The following is a 26,726-nucleotide window of genomic DNA, read 5'->3' on the forward strand; positions in this document are numbered from 1 at the left end:
GCAAAGGAAATGAGTGGTTGAATTATTTTAAAGTTTAGAATCTTTGTAGATATTGGATACCCTCACATTCTCTTTCTCAAGAAAGGTTTTCTTTATTTGAGTCATCCTGATTATATGGTCTGAAGTGAGTGTACTATGTAGACACATACTCTACTGCATCAGGCTTTAAGAATAAATCTCATTTAATGAAGGGCAGAAATAAGTACCTAAAATCAACTTTAATCTTTAGAAATGGTCTGGACTTGTAAAACACTGTGTAACATAAAACCAGGTTAAAAAAAGAAAAAAAAAATCTCATCAGTTTGCAAGTTATGTGGAAAGCTGGATTTTTGCTGGGCTCAGGCAAAGACTTTCAAAACCTTAAAATGAACTCAATTTCTTGTTTTAAGCGAACTGGAGCTGACTTATGGAGATCACATGAATCTGCCCCATTCACATTTGACCTTTCTTTGAACCTGGGGTGAGAAATCCCAGTAACTCAAATGGGGTGGAGGATTTTATGCCTAGCCTCCATTTTTGAGATAAAGTGGCTCAGCTTTACCTTGTACTAGTAATCCAGCATATTTCTGAGCAACATTATGATATGGTATGGAAGAGAAAGATTAGAAATGTAGGATGGGCCCGGAGAAGTGCCAGGTCTGCTTCAGTTCCCACTGGAGAATGCTCGGATCTAGGTGGATTCTGGTTCCATCATGAGACTTTTCATTGGAGCCTTAGTTTTTTAAAGAGAAAATAAAAGAAGAGCTTCTGGTTATCTAATAGGCAAAGTGAAAACTGACCAGTTAGTGGTCTCTGTGAAATGACCAGAGTTAGAACAAATGCAATGGTACTACCAATAATGAAGAAAAGTAGAACAGATAAAAATCTCTTAATGGCATGTAAAAGAAAGGTTCTGTTTTGGGAACTAAGATTTGGAAATCTCCAAAAGGTTAGTGATTCCCATAGACTTAATAGAGGCTTTAGAATCAATAAAGTTTGAATGAAAAAAAAAAACAATTGAAAATAATGAGTGATTCCTGGAACCTCATGTAGATACAGGGGTTGGGTTTGAGATTAGACTAATGTAATCATAGTCTGCTAAACTGACAACACTCTGGAATATTATTAGCCTTATCCAAATGCCTTTTGTATCAAATTCTTGACCTGATTTTTGTCCTAGTTTCTCTTTTATATCATCTAGGTTTAGTTCTTCCTTTAAGAAAAAAAAAAGTTAAAAAAAATTCTAATGAAAGCTGGCAGACTCTACTATGAGTAATATAAGAAAATCTGTTTTGCTAAGGGAGCGACAGAATATTGAAATACCTGGTTTTATATTTTTATGTGTGTTTGGCAAATGCAGTCTGAAAGTGGCTAATATGATACCCGACCTGGTGTTAATAGCCAATGATAATTCCATATGTACCACCTGCTACCTGTCAGGTTACACATTCTTTCTTTTTTCCTTTTTTGGCATGAAGGTTAAGTTAACTGTGAATATGGGTCTTCATGGCTAGAGTGGAGGCAAGCCGTCATACTTGTGAGGTGAAACAGAGCTTTGATGTAATTATTATCTTGCTTTCTTTTCTTCAGTCCTCTTTTCTTCCCAACTCAACTACCCCACCAACATTCACGTAGCCCTTAAAAAGCACAACTTACCATCTTGAATTTGGGAACAGGGAGAGAAAGAAGAAAGGAGAGAAAGAGGAAAGAAGAGAGAATGAATCACAAAAATAAACTAGGAATGATGTTCCTGGAGGAAAATCCTCCTGCCAAAAAATAAAATTGGAGAAATTTCCTGGAATGTATACACAAGGGAAAAAACCCATTACCCAAAAATGTGGATGTTAACTAATTGCTTTACACCCTAGTGTTTAAATGCCACAAAGTGGTGACTCTTTCTTCCTAATAACTTGTGAGGAATTTCTCAAAAGCCCACTCCACAAAGATCACGATTGCTCCCTCTCCACTCTCTCCCACTGGCACATATTTTGAAATTGGCTGGACAAAGCTGAAGAACATATCCAAACAAACCAAAAACCCAAACCAAACCACTTGCATATCAATACGTAGGACTTGACTGGGTGACCTGTCTGGCTCTTTCCATCGCTAAGCTCTGCAGCAGATGGTATGTAGAGGGCTCTGTTCAACACTTTCTGGGAAGAAGAAGAGGGAGACCCTCACTTTCACTCTGAGTTTAACCAATAAGCACTTTTTTGCTTTAGAAAAACCAGACCTGGACACGTTCCCGACTACAGAGAAATCGGATGTCCTATTAGAACCATTCAAAATGGGATATGGGGAGTCTTAAAGACAAGCACAATACATTAAAATGATTTTTCTTGAAAGATGAAGACATTAAAGATATCCATGGCCATTTGCATATTTTTGAAAGAAGATAATTTTAGCCTCTTATTAGTATTATTATTCCGGCTGTGGTTATATTCCTTCTGAGTAACTATGAAAGGCATAGAAAGCTCCCTTTCTTTCAGGCTTTTAAAAATCTTCCTGAACCATTTAATCTCTTCAGGTGAGGACCAAAGGCAGAAGCTATGGTTTGGCTCAGAAAAACTATCCAACTATCTTGTATTTCCAAACTATCCAAATAATAACATTGCTTAGCTCTGAAACATTGTTGCAGCTTTTTCCAGGTACTTGCAAAATATTTTTCTCAGTCTGGTAGTCATTGCAATAGCCGGTAAGGTAGCTGTTCCGGGTTATCCTTCCAGGTAAGGAGAAGAGATGGAGTCTCAGGTGACTGTCTCTCAGGGCAGAAGCAGAAGCTGCCCCTTCGTTTGGCCCCCTGGCATCTGCTCCCAGCTGGAGCCACAGGCCTCTGGGGGCTGGTGTCCTTTTCAACTTTCTTCTCAACTCCCAAGCTAGCTTATGTCCTAGCTTTGTCAAAAACTGCTGGCTCGGGGCCGGCCCCGTGGCTTAGCGGTTAAGTGCGCGCGCTCCGCTACTGGCGGCCGGGGTTCAGATCCCCGGCGTGCACCAACGTACCGCTTGTCCGGACGGGCTGAGGCCGCGTGCCACATACAGCAACTACAAGGATGTGCAGCTATGACATACAGCTATCTAGTGGGGCTTTGGAGGGGGAAAAAAAGGGAAGAGGATTGGCAATAGATGTTAGCTCAGGGCCGGTCTTAGCAAAAAAAAAGAGGGGGATTGGCATGGATGTTAGCTCAGGGCTGATCTTCCTCACCAAAAAAAAAAAAAAAAATGCTGGTTGACTAATAGTGAAAAGGTATATTTAGTGTGGTAATGAAGCTGGGAAAATCATTTCCCATTCTTCAGAAGAAGTTTCTGTTGTGTATAGAGTCACTATAAAAAACTAAATTGCAGTGATAGGAAGCCAGGCACATTTCAAGCGGCTCTATCCTTTTGGCCCAACAATCTTTTGGCCGCTGATGTTAGTGATTTAGCTGAGTGGAAGGGCCAAGGAGCTCTCTATTTTCTCTAAAATTATTTTTCTCCTCTCTTTGAAGGTTTATTAACTTCCTCTGCCAGAACATGCATTTCCCACGTGGTCTTTCTAGGTTTGTTCTCAATTTGCATGACTATCTATTAAGCTTACCTTAGCCTTCCAGATTCCTGCCTTGCTTCAAATTTTCTAACAAGTCATCTACCCATACCTTGAGCTCTCCTGATCCTGGTTTATTTTTCAGGTCAAAATTAAGCTTCATGCTTGGTTATAAAACTATATCATTTCACATTTTTAAGTGCACAGTTGCATGTGTTTCTTTGAGACTCTCCTCTTCAGCATTAAAGAGGGACCCTTCATTGTAATCATTACCAAATGGATACAGTACTAATGGAACTTAATTGTTTCCACTAGATGGATCTCGGGTGTTTTTGGCAGCCAAAATGAAAATGATTCCAAATACCATCAAAGGGGCTTATAAGCACCCAGCATGCACAGAGTGTTTTGATATACAGTGGAGTGTTAATATCATTATCTCTCCTAATACAACATACGGTTACTTTAATCCTCTCCTGCCTCTGTGATCTTGGAAGATCCGACGGATAGGCAAAGAATAAAACACTATATACAAGGAGACAAAGGGAGAATTAGTCCCCATCCTCTGATTGCAATTTTTTTGATTGTTTGAATCTTGCCATCAAATATATACCTTTATCAATACTGACTTCTGTATCTTCCACGCTAGTTTGAGTTTGTATGCAACATCAAACATACCTTTTCACACATGTTCTTTCCAGATTTTTTTTAACACTTACTTAGCAGTTTATAGAAGGAAGTGAATGATCTCCTCAAGCTGCTTACAAATTAAAAAAAAATCTGTGCTTATTAATTATGCAGGATTAGTCTAATTATAATTCAGCAAATTAATTAGCGACAGAAGGTGTTCTGAAACATTGGAGTACATTTGCATGTTAAATGGAGAGGCTAGTCTGTAATATATGTAAATTTATGCATGGCTTCATAGTTTAATTTAAAAATTTGCAGCTGCATATGGTATGGGAGCAGGTGAAAAGTCAGTTTTAGTTTAATGATGCTAACAAACATTGGATGGTGTCCTGTCTTAGCAAGAGAATGCACTCATATCAGCTAATCTACGACTTTGTCATAAGAATATAATGTTACATAGATATTCAAACTCAAGGTCAGTAGTGAATGGACCCATAGGTGCAATAGGTATAAAGCTGAAAACTGCAGAGAGAAAGTGATGATAAGAGGAGCTCAAACTCTGCACTTGGTTGCCCACTTTCTCCAATATTGCATATTGAGTCAGTCGGCCTTCCTTTCAGGAAAGTCACATTCCAGAGGGGTATCTTTTTGTCTGACTGCTATCTATTCTGGCAGGTGTAAAAGAGTTGTCCAACCTTGATTCCCTTTCCAAATATTCACATTTGCACTTCATTTCAATTTCCTGGAGCCGTGGGAAAGTTATTACCGAGTTATGAATTAATGGTAGGGTAGAGAGTTTTGCACATTGGCCTCAACCATCTGGCAAAACAGTAAAACCAGCGGACCAGGCAGCAGCAAAGGGCTCTTGGTGTAATTGGTGTTCACTGCTCAGCCTAGCATAGATGAGCTTCACAGGGAGGGCAGAGACGGGAGGGGGAGGGGAGGCTGCAGAGGGGGAGAGGGGGCGATAAGGAAATAGGACAGGAAGGACCCATTAGGCTGATGGCTGGCTAATAACTTCATTTCTCTCCTTCACCCGACTAGTCCTGGCATTAGAAAGGGAAATAGATTTGTATTCTAATTCTGAAGTCTCACTGAAAGATGTTCTCTGAAGTCAGTCTGTAACATGTTCAGTCTCACTCAGCCATTTTTCCTTTTCTTGATGAGATGGGAGAGGAAGGGATAGAGCAAAAAAGAGGATACAGGTTAAAAACAAAAACAAGGAAAAGATGGAACTATGCAGATTACAAAGAACCCTCCAAAGGCATTTTATGAGAACAATTGGAATTACAAACATGCTCTTAGTGTTGTGTTTCATTCCAATTCAAGCCCAAAGAGTTCAATTATTATTTTCATTAATGGTGTCAGATTTTCATCCGAGTGCAAAACAAGGACTTTTCCTTAGAGATTCTTGCCTCATGGTGTCAAGTAATGGAATGCAGGAGAGTGAAGATGTGTCTGAATATAGGAAAAAAAAAATCCCAACATATAACCCCAGGTCCTCAGAAGCTGTAGTGTGTTACTGCTCAGAAAGAAGTAAAGAATCAAAGTGGCCCCTTGTTTCTGCACCTCAGTGACTGTTTATAGTCCGTCGCTTGCCACTTGGGCTATGGGAGACATTGACTTCAGAAGAAATCATGAAATGGCTTTGAAATGAAGTCTATCAATACGGGAGTCAGAATTACACAGTAGGGGAAGTCGCTCCCTCCTGGTGCCTGAGTGAATACAGCAGTGTGTTTATTAACGAAGGATCTATTGCCAAACTGAAATGCCACTTCCGGGAGCTTGTAATTGGAGTGAACGCCGAATAGAGAGTGATTCGCTGGGGGTCCATTGCCAGTGAGGAGACCGAGTTCTGGGTTATTGTGCCTGACTGTAGTTTACTGAAAACAGTGATGAGGATTTTGACCCCCATCTTGTTGTTGTTGTTGTTCTTTTCCTGTAATCTGTTGTAATAGATTAATTACATTCTCTTTTTTTCTTTTTAAAATACCTCTAAATATCTTTAAAGTATCCCTAAAAATTAAGAGAAGATCTTCAAGTGGAATATATGTTAATATTGGAGAGATAAGCAGTGCAGAGAGAACCAGACTTGAATTTGTGGCAGCTCCCTCTAGTATAATTCGGTTTGGGAAATGGGCCATTTTAAAATGTAGTCTGGGAGAAGGGGCAATTCAGGGGAGGGGGCATAAGTGTGCCTGGCAAAAGGCGAAGGAACTGACTTACTATGAACCAGGCATTTACCCAGACACTTTGCATGGATAACTAATTCTCACTGCTGGCCTAGGCGGTCACGTTACAGCGGAAGAAACTAAAGGTCCCGAATTTTTACAATAAATAATAAGCAAGCAAAAAAATAATAGTAATCGCAGAAGCCTTGACACTATGTGGAAATGGCTTGGTAGGAAGACCCCCAATGAGCTGCCACATATAGGACTGATATTATCTGCTTCCAAAGGAATTAGCTTGCTGGCCTCTTTAAAAATCTCCAATGCGGGAGAGTCCCTTTGTCTTTTGAGTAATGCTTTCAACATTTAGCTTTGGTGACTTGATTCTCAAAAAATGTTTTCCAAGATTTAATTCAACTTCTTATGTTATACATTGAAGTTCCAGATTTTTTTTCTCTTTAGTCTTGATGGACAAATGGCCTTCAATCTTCCTCATCCACTAGAACAGTCTTTCTCTTTGTGGAGAACAGGCTGCAGCTGTTTGGCCCGTGCCATCTTTGAACCTCGTGGGTTCTTGAAATGTCTTATTTTCTAAATATCTGATAGACTTGCTTATCTTTCTCTGCACACTCCAAAATAGCCGCAGAATTTCTAGAGAATGTAGTCCCTGATAGGAGTGACAGACATTTCTGTTTGTTTGCTTGTTCTGTTGTGAACGCAAAGAATGACTCTGCTCTCATTTCTAGAGAGTAAGATGAAGGAGGTGACGTGATCCCCCATGTAGAGCAGTGAGGTGCTAGTTCCCTGAAACAGAGCTGCTTGGCAGTGTGTCCCACCTTTTCCTTCAGAAGAGGCCCGGCCACGCTCCCACCAGAGAAATGTTTTTCTAAGAGTCAGACAAACTGGAGTTCCACTCCTATCTCTTCCTCTTACTACTTGTTGGACCTTGGCAAAGTGATCTAACCTTTCTGCATCTTGTTCATCTCCTCTGTAAAATGGGGATGTTAATTCTCCTACTGTCAGAGTTGAGTGGATTAAGTGAAATCATACATGGCAAATAATATGAGATCAATGAATATGGGCTACTAATTTATTATTATTATAATCATCATCATAATTAGTCTTTTAGCCAAGGGGAGTTAAAGGGGTTGAGCATAGTTGGAAGTAAGAAAATTTATTGCTTAAAAAATTTCTGTCGGGGCCGGCCTGGTGGCGCAAGAGGTTAGGTGTGCACGCTCCACTGCGGCGGCCGGGGGTTCGCTGGTTTGGATTCCGGGCGCGCACCGACACACCGCTTGGCAAGCCATGCTGTGGCGGCGTCCCATATAAAGTGGAGGAAAATGGGCACGGATGTTAGCCGAGGGCCAGTCTTCCTCAGCAAAAAAAAGAAGAGGATTGGCAGACGTTAGCACAGGGCTGATCTTCCTCACCAAAAAAAAAAAAAATTTCTGTCAGCTTAAATTTTTCGGATCTAAAATCGCTTTTTGTGGAAACGAAAGCCTAGGTGAATACACTTTATGGTAATACAGGCCTTCCATAAGAATGTCAGTGGACATTAAAGATTTCATACCTACTCTGTTCATGTATTTATATTTACACTTTAAGTGATCGTTTAAATAAATGGATTACATAGAAAATCAGCTTATAAAAATGAGTATTTGATGTAAGTCTAAAGAAGTGATTCAGTCAAAAAAAGGTTTTGTTGAGGACAGTTGACCCTGCACTAATATCTGTTGCCAATCTTCCTCTTTTTCTTTTTTCTCCCCAAAGCCCCAGTACATAGTTGTATATCATATTTGTAGAGTTGTAGCTCTTCTTTGTGGGAAGCCACCTCAGCATGGCTTGATGAGTGGTGAGTAGGTCTGCACCCAGGATCCAAACCAGCGTACCCTGGGCCACCGAAGCGGAACCTGCGAACTTAACCACTACGCCACTGGGCCAGCCCCTGGTCAAAATTTTTAAATCATCTCCCTTTTCCGTGGATCTTCTTGGACCTTTGTGCTGGCTGCCATCTTACCAAACAGATCTCAAGTACCAAGCATTCTCAGACGCCCCATTGTCAAGTTTTTAGGGTGTAGCAAGAGCCAATGGGGAGTTTGACCTCCCAGAGTCTTTTCATTTTTGTGGACTTGAGTAAGAGTCTTTACAAGGCCCTTAGGGCTTCAGGGCCCTTTCTTCCCTGGGCTGACACCTGAACAATCAACGGATTTATCAAGGGCGCCTCATCTTAAGGCCAAGGCTAGGGCCCACTGCTGCCCTTCACCTTACTTGGGCTGCCTGGGTTTGGATTCTCTTGGACGCTTTGGGGAGAGGAATCTGTGTTCTCTCTGTTGTTGGAAAGTTCAAAGAGGATGTTACAGTTAAGACCTAGATTAAAGCTGGAACATCATCATTGTGTTTTTCACTGGTCTCAAGTGGAAACCAACCACTTAGGGATTTTCCTACCATATAAACCTGTGAGCTGCCGTATAAAGAGTGAGCTGCCATGCGGGCAATTCTCAGAGTGTGAAAATGGCCCTATGGGTGTGTCCATCCAGGATGGCCCCTTACTCTGCCTAGTCCCCCAAAGGATGTAAGCTTGAGAGGATCCTGGGAGAAGAGAAGCAACTGCCCATTCCTTTCAAATATGATTTTATGACCCAGCCTATCCCTACATTTGGTAGTTCTCAGAAGTGATATGAGAGTGTTTTAAGAGAAAGGGGTTATCTTCTTTTCAGAAGCATGATCAGACAGTGGAAACCAATTGTATTTTAATTTATTGGACTCCGGAAAAGGTGGTTTAGCAGTTAATCTAGATGAAATGTGTCTTCCTCAAAAATCAGTGGACATAGACCTTTAAGCACCTACATAGTTTGTGAGGCTATATCAACTCTATATATAGCTCAGACTTGAGTGGTCCCGCCTGCTTATGTGGCCATCATGGCAGAGAGAAAGAACCAGATACAGTGGCCCTGCTCTTGGCCCTTGGAGAGTGTGGAGTGTTCTCATCTCCATGGTGTATAAGATGTGGCCATGTCATTGCAGAAGTTGTTTCCAGACTAGGCAGAATTAGATTCTTTTTAAGGGAGTAAGTTTCAAAGTGAAAGGTATTTTACATGTTATTTTGCCAACAGTAAGGCTCTGCATAATGGTAGCTGTTAACTAGTGCCAAGTTCACATTCCTTTGACATACATCCCTGTATAGTATTTTTCTTTTTTTTTTTCAGTGAGAATGAATGGCCCTGAACTAACATCTGTTGCCAGTCTTCCTCTGTTTGCTTGAGGAAGATTGTCCTTGAGCTAACATCTGTGCCAATCTTCCTCTATTTTTTGTACATGGGCCGCTGCCACTTGGCATCCCTTAATGAGCGGTGTGTAGGTCTGTGCCCAGGATCCAAACCTGCGAACCCCAGGCCACCAAAGCAGAGCACTCAAATTTAACCACTACACCACCGGGCCAGCCCCTAATCTTTTTCTTGAAAGAAGCTTCCATGCCTTCCACGGAGCTTTCCTAAAGATGTTTTTGTATTACAATTTTTTAGAATACACTATATCTGGGATTTCAAATTGGAGGTAAATTGAATGGCCTCTTCCAGAAATCTGGAGAAATATTATGCTGGGTTTTGTACTAGTCAGGTCATTGGTTATCATCCTGGAATCTATCATGACTGTTAAGTACTCACCCTTCCTGTGATTTAGAGAACTCCCCACTACCTCCACCACTAGGCCTTAACTCTGTACCATATTTGTGCATCTAGTGTGAATCTCAGTTTCTATTTGGAATGGGCTGAGGACACGTCTAGAGCCACCTAGGAGCTTTCGTTCTGTCCTTGAACAGTGCTGAGTTTCCAATATTCCAGAGATTTGGAGAGGAAGAGATTTTCTGGATACTAGGTAATCCCCTGGGATCTTACTCAGACCCATTCTCAGGGGTCTCCAGACTCATCTCAGAATCTGAAGAGCATATTTTGAATAGTTTGGTTTTGTGCTCCATGAGGGCAAGGACTTTGTCCATCTTGTTTGCCATTGTGCCTGAACCTTCATGGCACATACTTAATAATTGATCAAATGAGTAAATAAATGAATTCAGCAGGGGTTTTCAATAGTAAGCATTTACTTTCATGCAACTATCTTTGACCTAATGTTTTCCTCTTAGGGTACTGTAATCCTCTCACTCCTCAAGAAACCAGAATCCTTCTCGGTTGTATTTTTTTTTTAAGCTTTGTTCAGACTGTGTTTTCTGAAGTTTTTTTTAAATAGCTATATTGAGATATAATTTACATACAATAAAATTCACCTTTTCAAAGTGCACAATTCAGTGGTTTTTAGTATATTCACAGACTTGTGCAACCATCACCACAATCTAATTGGTGCAGGAAACAGAAGGCCAGATGGAGCTTGCTGTCAGAAAGACCCAGGTTCAAATCCTTGTTTCTGCCATTTGCAAGCTGTGTGATCTTGGGCAAATTTCTTAAATTCTTGGCGCCTTTGTTTTTCCTAGCTGTGAGATGACTCATCACTCATAAAGTTGTTGTGAGAAATAAGTGAGGCACTGAATATCAAGCACATTGCTCGGAGCATGGCACAGAGCAGACGTTCGGCAAGCCTTCTTCCCCTCCCCTCTGGGACCCCTGTACCCTTCAGCTGCTGGACCACATAGGATGGTGAGCAGGGACGGATATGGCTCTGATCTGTGATATTCCTGAGCCACCTTCTCCTGCCTCAGATGCATAGAGACAGGATCCTAAGGGAATGCATCTCGCTCAACAACCTGCCCATCAACCTCAAGCTAACACCAGCTCTGGCCAAAGCATCAGCCAAGATGCTCCATTTTCCACCAATCAGCTGTCCCTGCTAATTTTTCTTTCTCAGTCTCAGATCAGAGGGTTTGAATTATCTCTCAGAAAACCCCTGCACACACCCCACTTGGACTTCAGTAAGTTATGGTCGTTTTTGTTTTCAGTGGTTTCTTCCCCCAGGGGAGCCATTTCTGGAAGGTTCTTAACTCTACACATTTTTCTTTGCAATTATAGAATATTAATGTTGGAAGGAGCCCTACAGATAATCCAGTTAAACCCTCCTTTTAACAGCTGAAGAAACTGAGGCCCAGAGAAGTGAAGTAACTTGGTTACACAGTTAGTTGGTGGCCAGTCAAGACTAGCACACTGTCAGCATTTAATAAATATTTGTGGAGTGAAGGAATGCCTTTTGGTACATTATATCACCTCAGTTGACCTAGGAACCAGATTGAAATTTGAGGGCTTGCGTTCACATTTTGACCCCACCTCTATTCCTTTTTATCTGTAAAACAAGGATAAACCCATAGTTGTTAGTATTTACTCTTAAGGGATGAGATCAGAAGCCTTGTACAGTGTACCACGCTAAGTGGTTATAATATTTATGCAGTCAACATTGTTTGGAGAAAGTGGAAATAACAACTTCCATCCTGATGGGAATCTGCACATTTGGTCTGAATCTTGTAATTCATTTCGGTTTCCCGTTTCTGAGTGGAGAGAGGTGACATTTTCCAGGCAGCTCTGGCTTCGGAGGGATCTAGACCCAGGGGATTTGTTCCCTGCAAGTTATCCCGTGGTTAATGGATGGTACGGATAGTACAGGGTTCTGTACCAAGACCCTGAGAACGGTGAGTGGAAGGGGTCATGGGGAGGGAGGTAGAAGACATCAGTAAAAGGAAGAGAAAAAAATTAGAGATGTCATTGAGCCCCAGAATTTCTTCCAATTAATTTTTAGGCCCACATATAAAATATCCAGGCCTGAATTTCTGATGCTAGCCATTTAGAAGTAGCTATGCCTTCTTTTAGAAAGTAGTACCCAATGTCAGAGAATTTTTTTTCTCTCTCTCTTCCCCTGCTCCCTCCCTCCTCTGCCACTCTCTTCGCCTTTGTGAACAGAGTGGTATCTCCTTAGTGTGCAGGGGGCTGTGTAGGTTACAAACTCAGACCTCAGGCTAGCAAGAGTCAACACGGGGTGTTTCCCATCCAAAGAACTGTTAAGGGTCCTAATTTAAAATGAATAAAGGCTTTCAGCAGGCCCCTTGTTCCCCTAAATCAATTTGATTTTATGTAAACATTTATCTCCTTTGCACTTTTCCACCCACCACACCATTCATATAATAATGCCTTCGTGAACAATAATGTTTTCACCAGATACATTTTGGAGCAAGGGTGGGGTGGGTAAAGGGAAGTATAACACACAGAATGCATTATAAGGAGCCCAGTGTGGCAAAACTTTCCAAAAATCAAGGAGTTAGTGAGAAAGAGCACTCGATTTGGTTTTAATGGAGGAAAAGGTGTTGGAGGGCAAATGTGGTGTGGGGTCGAGGCTATTGTTTGGAGAGAGACTCAGTGAGAAAAAGGCAAGTTTTAAATATATCATGAGAGCTCCTCTGTGCATTGTAAGTGGCTGTAGCTGACTCTGCTATGAATCTGCAAATGGATTTATTTTTCTCCTTAAAAAAAGAAAGTGTTTGAATTCTGATCAATCTTCTCTTAAATAAAAGCAGCTACCCTTTCTAAGGCGCCCCGATTGCTGTGGGCAGACATTTTACTGCACTTTAGGAAGCGGGGGCAGGTTGTGAATTTGCACACTGCGTAAAGCAGTACCGAGCATTTTCTCTGCCTCCTCGTTCTGGAGGTCCCTCAGATGCAGACCCTGGACCCCTTAGTGCACAGGAAGCAATGCCTACCCTCCCACCCCAGTAAAGATGAAAAGAGAGAAGTGAAGAGCAGATGTTGTAAAATAATGAAATAATATTTAGCTGTTATTTCCAAATTCACACCCAACCTCGTTCACAGATAGGGTCGGGAGCACTTGGCCAAATTTGCTTAACGAATCTGGAGAAAAAGAGCCTCAAATACAGAAAACACTCTGGAGAGTGCAATTCTCCTTCCCCTCCTTTATCATTTACTATTTATCTTCCCATCAGGCTTTTTTTTTTTTAAGTGATAAATACAATTAATTGGAGTGCTCTCTAATTCTTTTGTGTGATTGTTAAAAAAAAAATAAAATAAACAAACTGCCACCATGAGAGCATTTCACCAACCGTTGCTTTAAAATAGAATTTTTGGAAGCATAGTTGATTTCTACTTATTTTTGTTGGTAAATCCTGGGAAAAATGTATATCTTTTCCTTTAAAGTTCTAATTCAAGGCATGGATGTGAGAGTTCTGAAGGGACTTTGGGACTGCGGTAAAATTTCGTTGTCATAGTAACAGAAAGGGAAATAGGCCTAGCTCACCTGGGACTTTAACACTGCAAAAGCTGGATTTTTTTTTTTTTTTTTTTTTTTAAGGAAAAGGACTCTGCAAGTGAAATAAATGGAAAACTTATTGTATTTTGAAACAAAATCCCAAACATTAAATAGGTAAATGGCTGAAGAGGCCGCTTCTGCCATTTTTCTTGGCTGATGTACTTGTCTGATTAAAGATACCCAGTTTTAAAATTGCACAAATAGGTTATTTAGGAGAATATTGGCTTAAAAAATATGTCTTATGAATGATAACCTCAGACCGTTATTCTGTGCCTTTGTATTTTTCTGGATAATCTATAGAAGGTCTGAAAGGACATTCATACTTGCTGTTAGTCGTAACAACCCCGATGTATACCTGCACAGACAAACTCTCTCTTTGGATGGTAACATACCATTTTCTGATCTTATATGCAGTTGAAAATATCAGGCCCCCTTTGTGTGCGATGGTGTACATGTGAGGTGTGTGAGCCTGAAGGTGTGTGTGGCCAGTGGAAAGCCACATATGTGATGAACCCTGGGATTCTGGGCTCATCATGCCATTTTTAACCTTCTGGTGTAAGACATTTTTGCACGGCAGGAGTCACTGCTGCTTCTGAAGACTTTTTTTTGGAGAGAGAATGCCCTTGCACCTCAGGGGCTGGTGTGCAAACCAGACCAGCTTGTGAACCGCTTCACAGTCCTCAACAGTGATGGAGCAGGCAGCACAGGACTTGGGATTGAAAACATCCAAATTTGCAAATTGCAGAGGGTCAGCAGTGTTCCTGCTCAGGCAGGGCCGGCTGAAATTCCCCAGACCTGAAATACAATCACTTTCAAATCAGATCTAATATAATGCAGATATATTCTCTCTTAGAAAATGTTTACTTAAACATATAACACATTGCTTTCTCTTCACAGATTCTTTTTAAAATTTTTCCTCAAGTGCAATCAGAATTGTTTGAAAACAGCAGGAAACCCGAGGGACATGAGAAGGTTTCAGGTAAGGGGCCTGCAGTTCTTTCCTTTTAAATAAGTCATCCTGTTTTCTCTCTCCTCAGCACTCCTCTTCTTTTTCTTTTTCTTTCTTAGAAAATATTATTCACTGATGCTGCTAACAATGAAAAAGATAACTGTAAATGATAACCCTCCTCCCATAGTATTGAGGGTTTCTTCATTTTGTAGCATTTAGGCCTTCTGCCTCCATTGCCACAGCCCCAGGGGAGGGGCACCAACCCAGGCTGGAGATTTGATTTTCAGCCCTGAGGCTGCCCTTCGCACACACAGCTGCCCGCAGCAGGAACCATGTTCTTGATATTCAGCCACCTTGGGATTTTTCAAAGCAGCTTCTCTGTGCTTTCTGCAAGCAACAGCTTCTTCCTTTCCTTTTCCACCAATTAACTATTCCGTGGTCTCGCTCGGAGTCTTTTAGAAAGCAGCAGCCCAAACAGCCGTGGTCACTTTAAGATCGCAGCATGACAACAAGACCCATGGGACAGTGACCCAGCTGCCTGGCAGTTAAATCTGCCACTGGTTTCATCACCCTTGCCACTGATGTACCGAGGATACAAGCTAATAAAAACACAGAGCAGGCAAAGTGAGTCAGGCTGGCGAGGAAAGGAAGTGCAGCCCCCCTTGGTCCCCTTCCCTTAATCTGTGAAGGACCCATATTTAATCCACCAAATGGCTTTCCTGCCATTCCTACCCAGTCGAAATACATAGTGCTCGCTTCCTCGTAGAAAAATGAAAAACATGTTAAACAATAGTATTCAAGCTTGAGACCTTAAAAACAATCCTGGCAGCGATGAGAGAGGTGGGAATTATTAGCCTCGTGTTTCTGGTGAGGAAAGCGAGGTCCTGGGAGTTTAGGTAACTCACCTCTAATCGCAGGAAGGAGGTAAGTCGAGCAGGAGCTTGGAGGATCTGTCTGAGCAAACTCCTTCCGCCAGACCAGGCGTGTGTGACATGTGCATGCTTTGCTATTGCCTTCTTAAAATTCTTAATAATTTCTGAACAAGGGGCCACACATACTCATTTTGCACTGGACCCCACAAATTATGTAGCTGCTCCTGCCTGTCACTCAGAGAGCTTCTGTGGTTTAGGAACAGAGTCATTAAAGAGTCGATAGGGGAGATGAGCACACACACAAGGCCCGAGAGAACTACTTTGAAGAAGAAAATCTTGTTATTTTTTTAACCACATCACGGTTATCAAACAATCTTGCCGGGGCTGGGACATTTTTTGTTAGTTATTTAACACTATTGGCAGCCTCTTTGAAAAAAGTTAAGCCCCGCCTCTCCATCACACAGATTTCCCCTTTGCTGTATGATGTGAAGACAAATAGAAGTAAAATGAATGAGCATTCTTGGGGATCAAGCAGGAACATGGTGCATAGTGGAAGTTTATGGTACTCAGTATTCCAAATGGAAACGTAAATAATTTCAGTCCAAGAAAGTGTGAAATTCAAGAGTTCCAAAGTGCCTCAATGACCAATGCTTAGCTTTCACTTCTAGAAGAGACAGAGGCCAGGGAGAGAAGTCAGCAGTTTGGATTCTTACCCCTCCTTATTCTCTACCATCACTTCCAAAGAGTTCTACATTTGAGAATACTCTTAGAAATTTGAAGAAGCTTTTAATAAAATGCCTTGTCATTTGATTTATCCAAATTTTAGAAATGTACTCACTAAGCAAATGCATGCCAGTGTTTCCTCTACTTCTTCAGTGATTTACTAAATGAGGTTTTCAATGTGCCTGAGTTTTTAACAGGGTTGGAATAAATATTGCTGATCTCAAAATGAAGAGGAATTCTCATCCCATGTGAAAGTATTTGACTTTTGCAAAGACAATGGAAAAGATTAAAAAAAAAGAGTTTGTGGATTCTATAATTGTCTTATTTCTGGGGTAGAGCTAAAGTCAATTGGCAATTTTTTTTTGCATTTTTTATTGAGATAAAATGCATGTAACATATCATTCAACATTTTAACCATTTTAAAGTGTGCAATTCAGTGGCTTTTAGTATATTCACAATGTTGTGCAACCATCACCACTATATAATTCCAGAACATTTCCATCATCCCCAAAAGAAATACCATACCTCTCAATTCTCTTCTTTCCCCAACCACTGGCAACCACTAATCTACTTTCTGCCTCTATGGATTTGTCTATTCTGGACATTTCATAATAAATGGGATCATAGACTATGTGCTCTTTTATGTCTAGTTTCTTTCACTTAGCATAATGTTTTCAAGGTTTATCCACGTTGTAGCATGTATCAGTACTTCATTCCTTTTTATGGCTGAATAATATTCCATTGTAAGAATATACCACATTTTGTTTATTTGTACATCAGTTGATGGACCCTTAGGTTGTTTCTACTTTTTGTCTATTATAAATTGTGCTGCTATGAACATTTGTGTACAATTTTTTTTATGAACATATGTTTTCAATTCTCTTGAGTATATACTTAAGAGTAGAATTTCTGGGTCATATGGTAACTCTATCTTTAACTTTTTGAGGAACTGCCAAACTGTTTTCCACAGTGTCTACACCATTTTACATTCTCACCAGTAGTGTATGAAGGTTCCAATTTTCCATGTCTTTGCCAACATTTCTTATTTTCTGTTTTTTTTCTGTTTTTTTTTTTATTCTATTTACCCTATGAGTATGAAGTGGCATCTCATTGTGGTTTTAGTTTGTCTTTCCCTAATGACTAATGATGTTGAACATCTTTTCATGTACTGAGTGGCCGCTTGTATGTCTTCTTTGGAGAAATGTTCCTTCAAATCCTTTGCCCATTTTTAAATTGGGTTATTTATCTTTTTATTGTTGAGTTGTAAGTGTTCTTTATATATTCAGGATACTAGGCACTTATCAGATAAGTGATTTCAAGTATTTTTCCTCATTCCATCATTGTCTTTTTCACTTTCTTGATAGTGTACTTTTTTTTTTTTTTTTTTTTTTTTGTGAGGAGATCAGCCCTGTGCTAACATCCGCCAATCCTCCTCTTTTTTTGCCGAGGAAGACGGCCCTGGGCTAGCATCCGTGCCCATCCTCCTCCACTTTATATGAGTCGCCGCCACAGCATGGCTCGCCAAAGCAGTGCGTCGGTGCGCGCCCGGGATCCGAACCAGCGAACCCCGGGCCACCGCAGCGGAGCGCGCGCACCCAACCGCTTGCGCCACCGGGCCGGCCCCGATAGTGTACTTTGATGCATAAAAGAATTGGCAACTTTTATAGTGTACTCAGATTCTATTAAGAATATAACATTCATTGAAAGTTCTCTTACATAGAGAAGGCTATTATGGGGAGAGGCTTGACTGTGTGCTACAATGGTAAAGTGAGAAACTTGGATCAAATTCAAAATATGAAACAAAACCAGGGATAATAGGTAGTCGCGGTGGTGGGGAGAGATCTGAAGGGATAGAAATGTAGGAACTCCTGGAATGTATTTCTCATTCAGAATGACAAAGGTAATTATTTTAAACTACGTAGACAAGTACTTCAATTCTCCACTTTTGTTATATGATCAAGCATAGATTTAATCTGAAGTATTCTTTTGTGGATATTTGATCTGAACAGAATAGAAATAAGAAATATTTCTAACCAAATCATGAATCCAACTGAACTCTCTCTCCTCTCTCATCTCTCCTCTTTCCGCATCCCTAAAACACTGGTGGAACCTAGATTCTTTTCTCAAAAATGATGAAGTGAGAACAAAACCATTAATCAAACTTATTCGCAGCCTGAACCAAACTTGTCTTTAATTCAGTCCAAGTCCTAAGTATCATAGACGTATAAAATATCAAAACACAATGGGTTTTAACCCTTTTTTGGCTCAGACCCCTTTGAGAATTTGGTAAAAGCTATGGTGTCTGTGCCAACAAAAAGCTACTTTTAAACAAAATTTTACTTAAAATGTCAGGGGTTCCCAGACGTCTTGAAACATCTCTTCGGGTTCCATGAACCCCTGATTTAAAGAAATGAAATTCATCCAACACCAAATGGCATCCTCCATGTAATTTAACTCTTATGATGGGGATGTGTCCACTTAGAACTTTTCCTGATGATCTTCCCACTCTCTTGGCTTTAAACGCCATCTGTTCCCAAATGACTCCTTGATCCACATCCTCAGACTGCACCCTTCTTGGAGCTGCAGACATACAGCTCTACCTCCCTCCTGGGCATCTTCCCTTGGATGACTAATGAGCACGTGTTCACAGCAGAACTCAGTACTTACTCCCTGATTCATACCCTCCTCATTTATTGTCAAAGTGTCACTTCCTCCCTCTAAGTATCTGTTAAATCCATCTCTCTCTCCTAAAAACTGCAGTAGGCCCTGCCTCTACTCCTTCCTTGTCTAATCCATCCTCAGCACTACTGCCAAAGTTATCTTTTGAAACAGGTCACTCCTCTGCTGAAAATATGTTATAAATATCTACTGTCCATAGACAAAAGCTCAGATTTAAAAAGGCTTGGTTGGTAAATATCTTCATACCAGGCAGCGCTTTGGCCACACCCATCTCCGGATATTTCCATCTGCCCACCACTCACCAGACACACCTCACTGATTTCTGCTACATGGAATACGTATAAAAATGCTTTCCATGTGTTCGCCCCTCTGCCTGAGAACACTTCACCCCTCTCCAATTTGTGACTTCTACTTATGCTTCAAGACTACACCTGAGTGTCACCTCCTTCGTGGGGCATATTCTAACTCTTCCTGGCAGACCCATTGGCTCCTTCTTCTGCGCCAACATACCATTCTCCGTAAGCTTCTACTGCATCATTGAGCACATTGTCTTGCAGCTATTGTTTATATAATAGACTGTGTGCTGCTTGAGGGTAATTGGTATGTTTTATTTATTTTTGTATTTCTCCCCAACTCCTACCACAGTGCCAGCCACTCTGCAGAGCTCAATAAGTTGTTATTACATGACTTATTAAGAAAGATAAAGAAAAAGAAAGGAAGGAACGGAAAAAAGAAAAGATTTCCAGGACCCCCAACGTATCTAAATCCATGGACCATGAATGTAGAAAATCACTTCTGCCTTCCTTGAAATGGAATAATTAGATGAAACACCAAGATTAACAGCTCAGTGAAGAAAAGGAAAAGAAGTTTATGTCTAGCTGAAGCTGACAGGTCTGTTAAGACATAATGAACCCCAGTCTTTATTTCTCTGCATTGTGGGTAAAGATCAGGCAGTTGGAAAATCCAGAAGAAAATCAAGCGAAGAAAAGGAGGAGTCAGCCGTGTTGTCATTTCCGACATTCAAATTCTAAAACGCAGTAGAAATTGGCTATTGTTGCCAACTCAGTCTCATAGATAGGCTGGCTGGGTCTGTCCCAGACATAGTGAAAACATAGATGCACTCATTCATTTATTCATTCACCCAACCAATATTATTGAGGAAATTCTATGTGCCAGGCACTATCCTAGGTACTGGAGATACATCAGCAAGCAAAATAGATAAAATTCCCCACCCCTGAGGGACTTCCCTCATAGTAGGGTGCTAAGGAAAACAAGACAAATGAGTGATTTACATAGTTGAGCTCTGCTTCTCTATGGTCTTCAAGTGACCTGCCTGAAAGCACAGGGGCCCAGCATGGGGCCAGTTGTCTTCATGTTGCCTGCTGGAATTCAGCGGTTTGGTCAAGTACAGACAATGTGGGAGCTAAATGATACCCACCGTTATAACAATAGCAAGTGTGGATGCTCTTCTCAATAATTTCCAAAGTTTTCCACAGCATCAGCTATAACAGGACGCTGATGTCAGCAGACCATTTATTTGAGATTGGGAAGCTCAGAGGCCTGGGTGCCAATTCCCAACCGCCAACCCCACCCCACCCCCCCACCACCTCCCCGTGTCAAAAAGACTCTATTTTAAATACCCCACTGTAGAGGGCTGGGGTGTTTTCGATCATATGGGCAGCACCGACTTGTACCTTAGTAATTCTGGAGTTGGTAGCTGGTGCCTTGACATATCTCCAACCCTAGAATCATTTTAAATGAACTCCTTCATTCAAACTTATAGCTTTCCTGTAATTAGGATAAAGATTCTTATCACCATTTGCTGAACTTGTCTGAGTCACTCTTGGGTATCTCAAGTTCACCCACTAAATTATTCCCTCTTTAGCTTAGGTCCATCAAAATCATCATTTTTTTTATACAGTTATGCTAGGGAGAGGACTGAGATACATATACAGGTCTTGCCATCCTTTGCCTCAGGAGATAAGAGGTCAAGATGTGTGGAGAGGCATATATACTTCTAGTGAAAGAAGAGTCATTTCAGGGGCCAGGTTCGGAAAGACATGGCTGAGTTGATTCCTGTTTGTTTATGGGGATCTGCACACCCCACCACCCCGGGGTGGGCCTGCTAGAAGGGCATCTTGAGGGGAACTTGAAGGGCGTGAGGGAAAGGGTTGGTGCTCTGAGAAGGCACACCTAGCAGGTCTGTCAGACCTCTGAGGAAGAGAGAAGTGCAGGGTGGTGGGGAGAAGGGAACAGAAGACTCAAAGATCTCCTCCATAGAATGAAGAAAAGAAGTGAGGCTGTGCGAGGACTGACTGACGTCATCAGGGTAGTTGGATAATGCGAGAGGCCTAGAGCCTGTTAGTGCAACGACTGGATGCAGCAAGTGCACACGAACAATGGGGAATTAATGCGAATGACAAAGAGATCTAGTCCACACAGCTGGGCGTTAGCCATCAGTCTATTTGACTAAACGATGCAGGGGCAAAGGGCAGGGCTACTCGTGTCTTGGAACAGGGCCAAGATCCATCCACCAAACCCTCATGATTTTTAAACACCCAGCTCTTATATAAAACTTTTTAACGGCACCACCATCTATTTTCCTTAAATAAAAAATGTTGAATGTTTCTCTCACACCCGTTGAAGAGGGAAACGAGAGTTTAAATTAACTCCAAATGGTAAAAATTTAATACAGCTCCAGCTGCCTGCAGGTTTCTTCAGTTCAGATCTTTCAGTTCCAGAGCTACTCCAGCTGCTCTGTGATCTCATCCTCTATTTGAAGGTGGCCGAGCTACCGAGCAGCAGTTTTAAAGCACATAATGAAAATCACTTGACTTATGGCCTCTCTGATCAACAGGTGAGTCCATTATCTGGTGGTAAAACAAACCAGAGAGTCCAAGTTAAGAAACAGTAATTATCTATTGGAGTCAGAAAAAAAACGCTCCAAGAGTCTGAGGATCTTGCACTCAGTCTAATGCTTGCAGCTTGGAGAAGACTTTCTGAGAGTCACATCAAGCTTTGCTCTGGCAGAATACCCTTCTGCCGCCCCCACTCCCTGACTCTTGTGTCTCAAATAGGAACAAGAATCAGGGTGATAAGAATTTTGATCAGCTCACATAGGAAACATGTTTTGAGTTATTTGTGGGAGAAAAGGGAGAGAAGTGAAAGCAGGCAATTGCCTGTATAACTTTTCGGAAAGGCTATGTCAGATTGCGGTTAGGCGGAGACGAAGCCTAAATGCTCAGACATTTTAGGAGACTCAAATCTGAGCACTAAAACCTCTCCCTGAACACATTCCAGAACCATCAGATGCAGAACTTCCTGGAAAGCAAAGCTTTCTTAGTTTTGCAATAAGAGTGCATAGATTCTTACGCTGTTCATGGGGCCTACGTACTCCTAGTTTTTGATGGGCAACAGGCGATTCATGAGGTCCCTGGGGGGCAGTGTTCTGTGGGAGAGAATGGCCCAGCCAAATCAAGAACTGCATCAGGTATGTTAAGGCTCCCCTGTGGCTCTCAAAATGTTTGCTAGTAAGACTGCCCTTGACCGTAACATCCCACTTGGCATACGTTTTAGGTGGGACAAGCAATGGGTTCAATGGAAAAAATGAGGTAGCGTGGAAGTAGCAAGGGTCTATGGCCTTTAAGATGAGGGGAAATTTAGTTGTAAAGCAGGTTAATGACCTTCGGGCTCCTTGATAACGTGCAAGTCTGGTTTAAAAAAATGACCACTTGGTTTCTGTACGTATTCAACTGTTTTTTTAAAAAAGAAGCTCTAAAAGGTGTCCATCCTAAGCCAAATTTGCCAAAATATGCCAGCAGAAATACTCTTTGGCATACTACTCCACTTATGCCATTTAGAATTTTTTTAAGTGCCGGAATAATCATTTCAGTAACCTCAAGTTATATAACAAAAGTTTTTCAACTCTTCATGGCCAGTCTCAAATCGTATTTCCTTGAAGAAAATGTTTGTTACTATGTTCAGTTCAGGTTAATTTTTCTCACCTTTGGACTCCTAGAGTATACAATGGCTACACAATTTAGTCCTCGATTGTGTATTACTGTATAGTAATATTTTCTGGTTATGTGTAGTGTTTGCTGTGCTTCATCACCTACATGGGAAGCTCCTTGAGGTAGAGACAGTGTTTTCTGTAAGCCTCCATTTCACGTAGCACAGTGCCTGAGAGTGGCAAAGAATACCTTTGACTGATTGAAACACAGCACTGTCTGGTTACTTAAGAAAGTATATTCTGAATGCAATGCAGTCTACACGGAAACTGAAATATAATAATGTACACCTGAAATTTACACAACATTATAAGCCAATATGACCTCAATAAAATAATTTTTTTAAAAAAGTATCTTCTCAGGAGCTATATCATTCATTCCACGGTCCCCCCTCCCTTGGTGTGAGCAACCCCAGAATGCCCCACATCTGTCCCAGCAGCAATCAACTTTGTGTTCTCTCGTTTGGTACTTGATATTTAACTGAAAAGAAAATTTAGCCTTAGGGAATATGAAACAACAGCGATTGCTAAGAATTCTGGGAATTCCTTTAAAAAAAAAAAAAAGGATGACAAAATCCATACTTGTGGGGTAGGTGTTTAAAGGTAATTTTGGAGACTCTGGAGTCCAGTAACAAAGAAGAATCTGGGCTTTAAATCTGGTTTGAAAATATGGCATGTGCCAAGAATAAAGTGGTAGGGAGAAACAATTTGCAGTAGTCAATTTGTTTGTTGTTAGCCTGGGTTGAATTAGTGGAGGCTTAGACAAAATTGTTTCATCAGATTTCCCTTGTCAAAAGTGAGAATTAGCCAGTGCATAAAAACACGAGCAGGGTATTTCTTCTCGAGATATGGACTCCACACTTGGTTGCCCACAACAACCAGAAGTCTGTCTTGATTTTCTCTGTCCCTTTAATGGTCTCTATGTCTCTTTCCTCCTTCCACAGGTGGAAAATAAAATCCCACATAATAGGTATGCTTTGGGAAAGCTGAAATAACATATATAGCAACTGAACAGTTATAAGGGAAAAGCACATCATGAATTTAATTCCATTTCCAGATGTAAAATGTCATAAAGAATTTTTTTCCATACTTGGCAAAATAACAGGAATTTTCGAGACCATTTTATTTAGCTTGGTATATGTGTGTTTGTAAGTAGGTATCAGAGAGTCTTCCCCATTGAATGTGCTATAAATGCTACATATTGTAGCTTTACTCAGATTAAACTACCAAAGGTCCCACAGTCAGCGAGGAGGTGCATGACCCTCAGTGAAATGGAGGGGAAATGTGTCTGACTAATGGTAGAATTTGGTGTGTTTTCAAAGCAAGAACTCTGATCCATATGGGGAGGTTTCTAACCAATGTAATTATTCTCCAGCGACTACAGACACTGGGATTCTTGTCTGTTTCAAAGAGCAGATCATTTAGTCGTTCCACACATTTTTCATTTTGACTTCTCTTTTTCTTTTACCCTCTTGTGTGAGACATAGTCTTTGTAGGAACACCTGGGTATGAGCTGAGACAGGCTGGCTGGGAGTAGGCTGCAAGCTGGTCATTCCTCTGACTTATATAATTCAACTAAATCATACAATTAGAGCCTTGAGAAAGATAGATATTTTAAAAAACAAAAGTGTGATGTTCCAAAAAGCCAGAGACATTTCAGAGTGAGGCATACAAATAACCCAAGAGTGGGAATAAGTAGGTTTGGTTAAAATCTCCATGCCACATGCTATCATTCTGATACCAATGAAACAGTTCCTCAGCTGGAAAATGAGTTGTACAGGCAGATTAACGGATGTGTCCACCTAAAGAGTAACTCCCACCGTGGCCTTTTATAGGCAGGAAAAAGCTCTTTACAACTCAGCTCCTGCTTTGTATAAATTATTAGAGTGAGGGACGTGGGAGTACTTTGGGGTAATGAGAAGAAAAATATAATTTGAGAAAACCAATCAGTTGTCTTGAGTACTTTTAACAGATTGCTAACACGGTTGTAGATTTTGTTCTTAAAACTTGTATTTTTCAAGAGGAGATACAAACTTTTTATTCATGATTCTATTTCTGTATAATCCGCTAAAACTGCCATTTAATTGGATGATTCAAAATTAAACTGCACCGTCACTCTCCAGTTGGTCTGTGTTTATTGATCTGGCCTCACCAAAAATTAGAGACCACACTAAGCAAAATAAGGAATTGCAAAAAGTGAAAAACTACTTTCACTTTAAAAAATGCAAGCAATTTCATTTGATCCCTACTTCTCTTTCTTGGAATCTCGGCTTAAAGGTACCACATCATAAATAACGTTTACATGAATATAATTTGTTGTTGCTTTTGTGTGGAATTGAAATGTATCAGTTGAGGAGAGCTATAATCCACAATGGTTTAGTTTTCAGATCGACAGTCTTTCCTATTGGAGCTTTGAGCTGAAATACGGATATACCAACTATGAGAAACAAATGAAAGCTGTCACCAGTGTCAACAGCAAAAACCGGGGGTCCATCCCACACAAATTATGGACATCTGTATTCCTAATTGGCATCCTTTCGGGCTGTGCCAGCAGAATGGTAGTGCCAAGAGAGCCTGACAGCTTTAGAAATGACTAGGTATCAGGTGTAGGTGATAGGAGACACTGATGAGGCATAGAAGTTCTTTTGTATGGAATACTCTGCAAATGTTTGTTATAATACTCTTGATTTTTAGTTTCAGGTACCTCCAAATGGCACCCTTTGTCAATACTAAACTTGCTAGTTCTAAAACAGATTAGTTTATGATCTTAGGAGAACAAGTGGTATTGATGGTTATATGATCAGAAGATCGTTGGCAAAGATGCATACAAATAGTTAACAAGGTAATGGTAAGAAATGTTGACCTTGATTTGTTTAGCTAAGATGTAAAGATTTTTGAAGGTCAAAGGTGTCCTTGTGTAGTGTTTTGGAGTCTAACTGTGTCTGACCCTCTAACATTAAGCTGCTGTGGCCTGCAGTTTTGAAGAGTGAAGCAAACCAGGGGGAAAGAGAGAAGGGGGAGAGAACAGGAAATGGAGTGAGGTGTTTCAGGAAGTTGTCAGGGGCTGACTGATTGATTCCAGATGGAAAAGGTCAGCCTTCGTGACCCAGGAAATACTCACTAGGGGAAAGAAGTTGACTTGTGGAAGGGGAAGGCCTGGGAGTGAGACGATGCTGGAATGCACATTCCACTTCCTTTAGTCTTCAAACATTCAGAGACTTTAACTTCTCTGAATAGAATAATATCATTGTTGTCATCATTCATCAGAAAACAGTGAAGAAAGTTAAATTCGAAGCTTTGAATGTACCAAATGTATCTTCACCTCCATAATGCAGTTCATTCTTCCAGAAGTAGAGTGAATGTATGTAAAAGTCAATATTTGTGTGTCTCCATGTATAAGAACAACAGCTAAACACATCTGGTTTCACGTGGTGGAGTTTGTGAATTAAATCCTTTACCTTTTGCAAATTCAGTTTAATTGGCAGTCTCTTCTAGATACCTCACAGTCTAAGATATTTAGGATATTAAAAACGAGAACTTGTCTCATATCTATATATATATATATATATACACGCACATGCACATACATTTGGACATAATTTAGAATCTTGTAATAAATTTTGCAGACACTGAAATAATTCAGGTTAATTCCCTTGCTGTCATGAGAGGCCAGTGCTAGCCAGCAAGAGATTAAAATTTATTTCCATTGTTAACAGAAAATAATGAAGTGCATCTGAACCATCAGGGTATGTCATTCGGGAAATGTTCACTTTGGAACTGAGTCTCACTCCACCCAAATGGACGATGATGAAATCAGCTGGCTCGAGAAAGCCCCATATTTTGTGGCAGGAATGCACAAGGAGCATTAAAGTACAGTGTGACAAGAAGCTTGTGGAATGAGTTAAAGTAGTCTCAGGGAGAAGGCTCTTCACATCCACAGAATCCTCAGGCAGGC

The 26,726-nt window shown here is 40.8% G+C and overlaps 1 protein-coding gene across 6 annotated transcripts in view; it reads left to right on the forward strand.

The window, feature by feature from the left end:
• Positions 1-26,726, forward strand: part of EBF2 (EBF transcription factor 2) — a 187,973-nt gene that overhangs the window by 116,462 nt on the left and 44,785 nt on the right. For all 6 annotated transcript variants that reach the window (XM_058549802.1, XM_058549806.1, XM_058549805.1 and 3 more), the window contains one exon: positions 14,440-14,521. In XM_058549802.1, coding sequence (XP_058405785.1) covers positions 14,440-14,521 — 82 coding nt within the window. The remainder of the gene's footprint in view (positions 1-14,439; positions 14,522-26,726) is intronic.

This window comes from Diceros bicornis, chromosome 11 (assembly GCF_020826845.1).
Source record: "Diceros bicornis minor isolate mBicDic1 chromosome 11, mDicBic1.mat.cur, whole genome shotgun sequence".
NCBI classification, from domain to species: domain Eukaryota; kingdom Metazoa; phylum Chordata; class Mammalia; order Perissodactyla; family Rhinocerotidae; genus Diceros; species Diceros bicornis.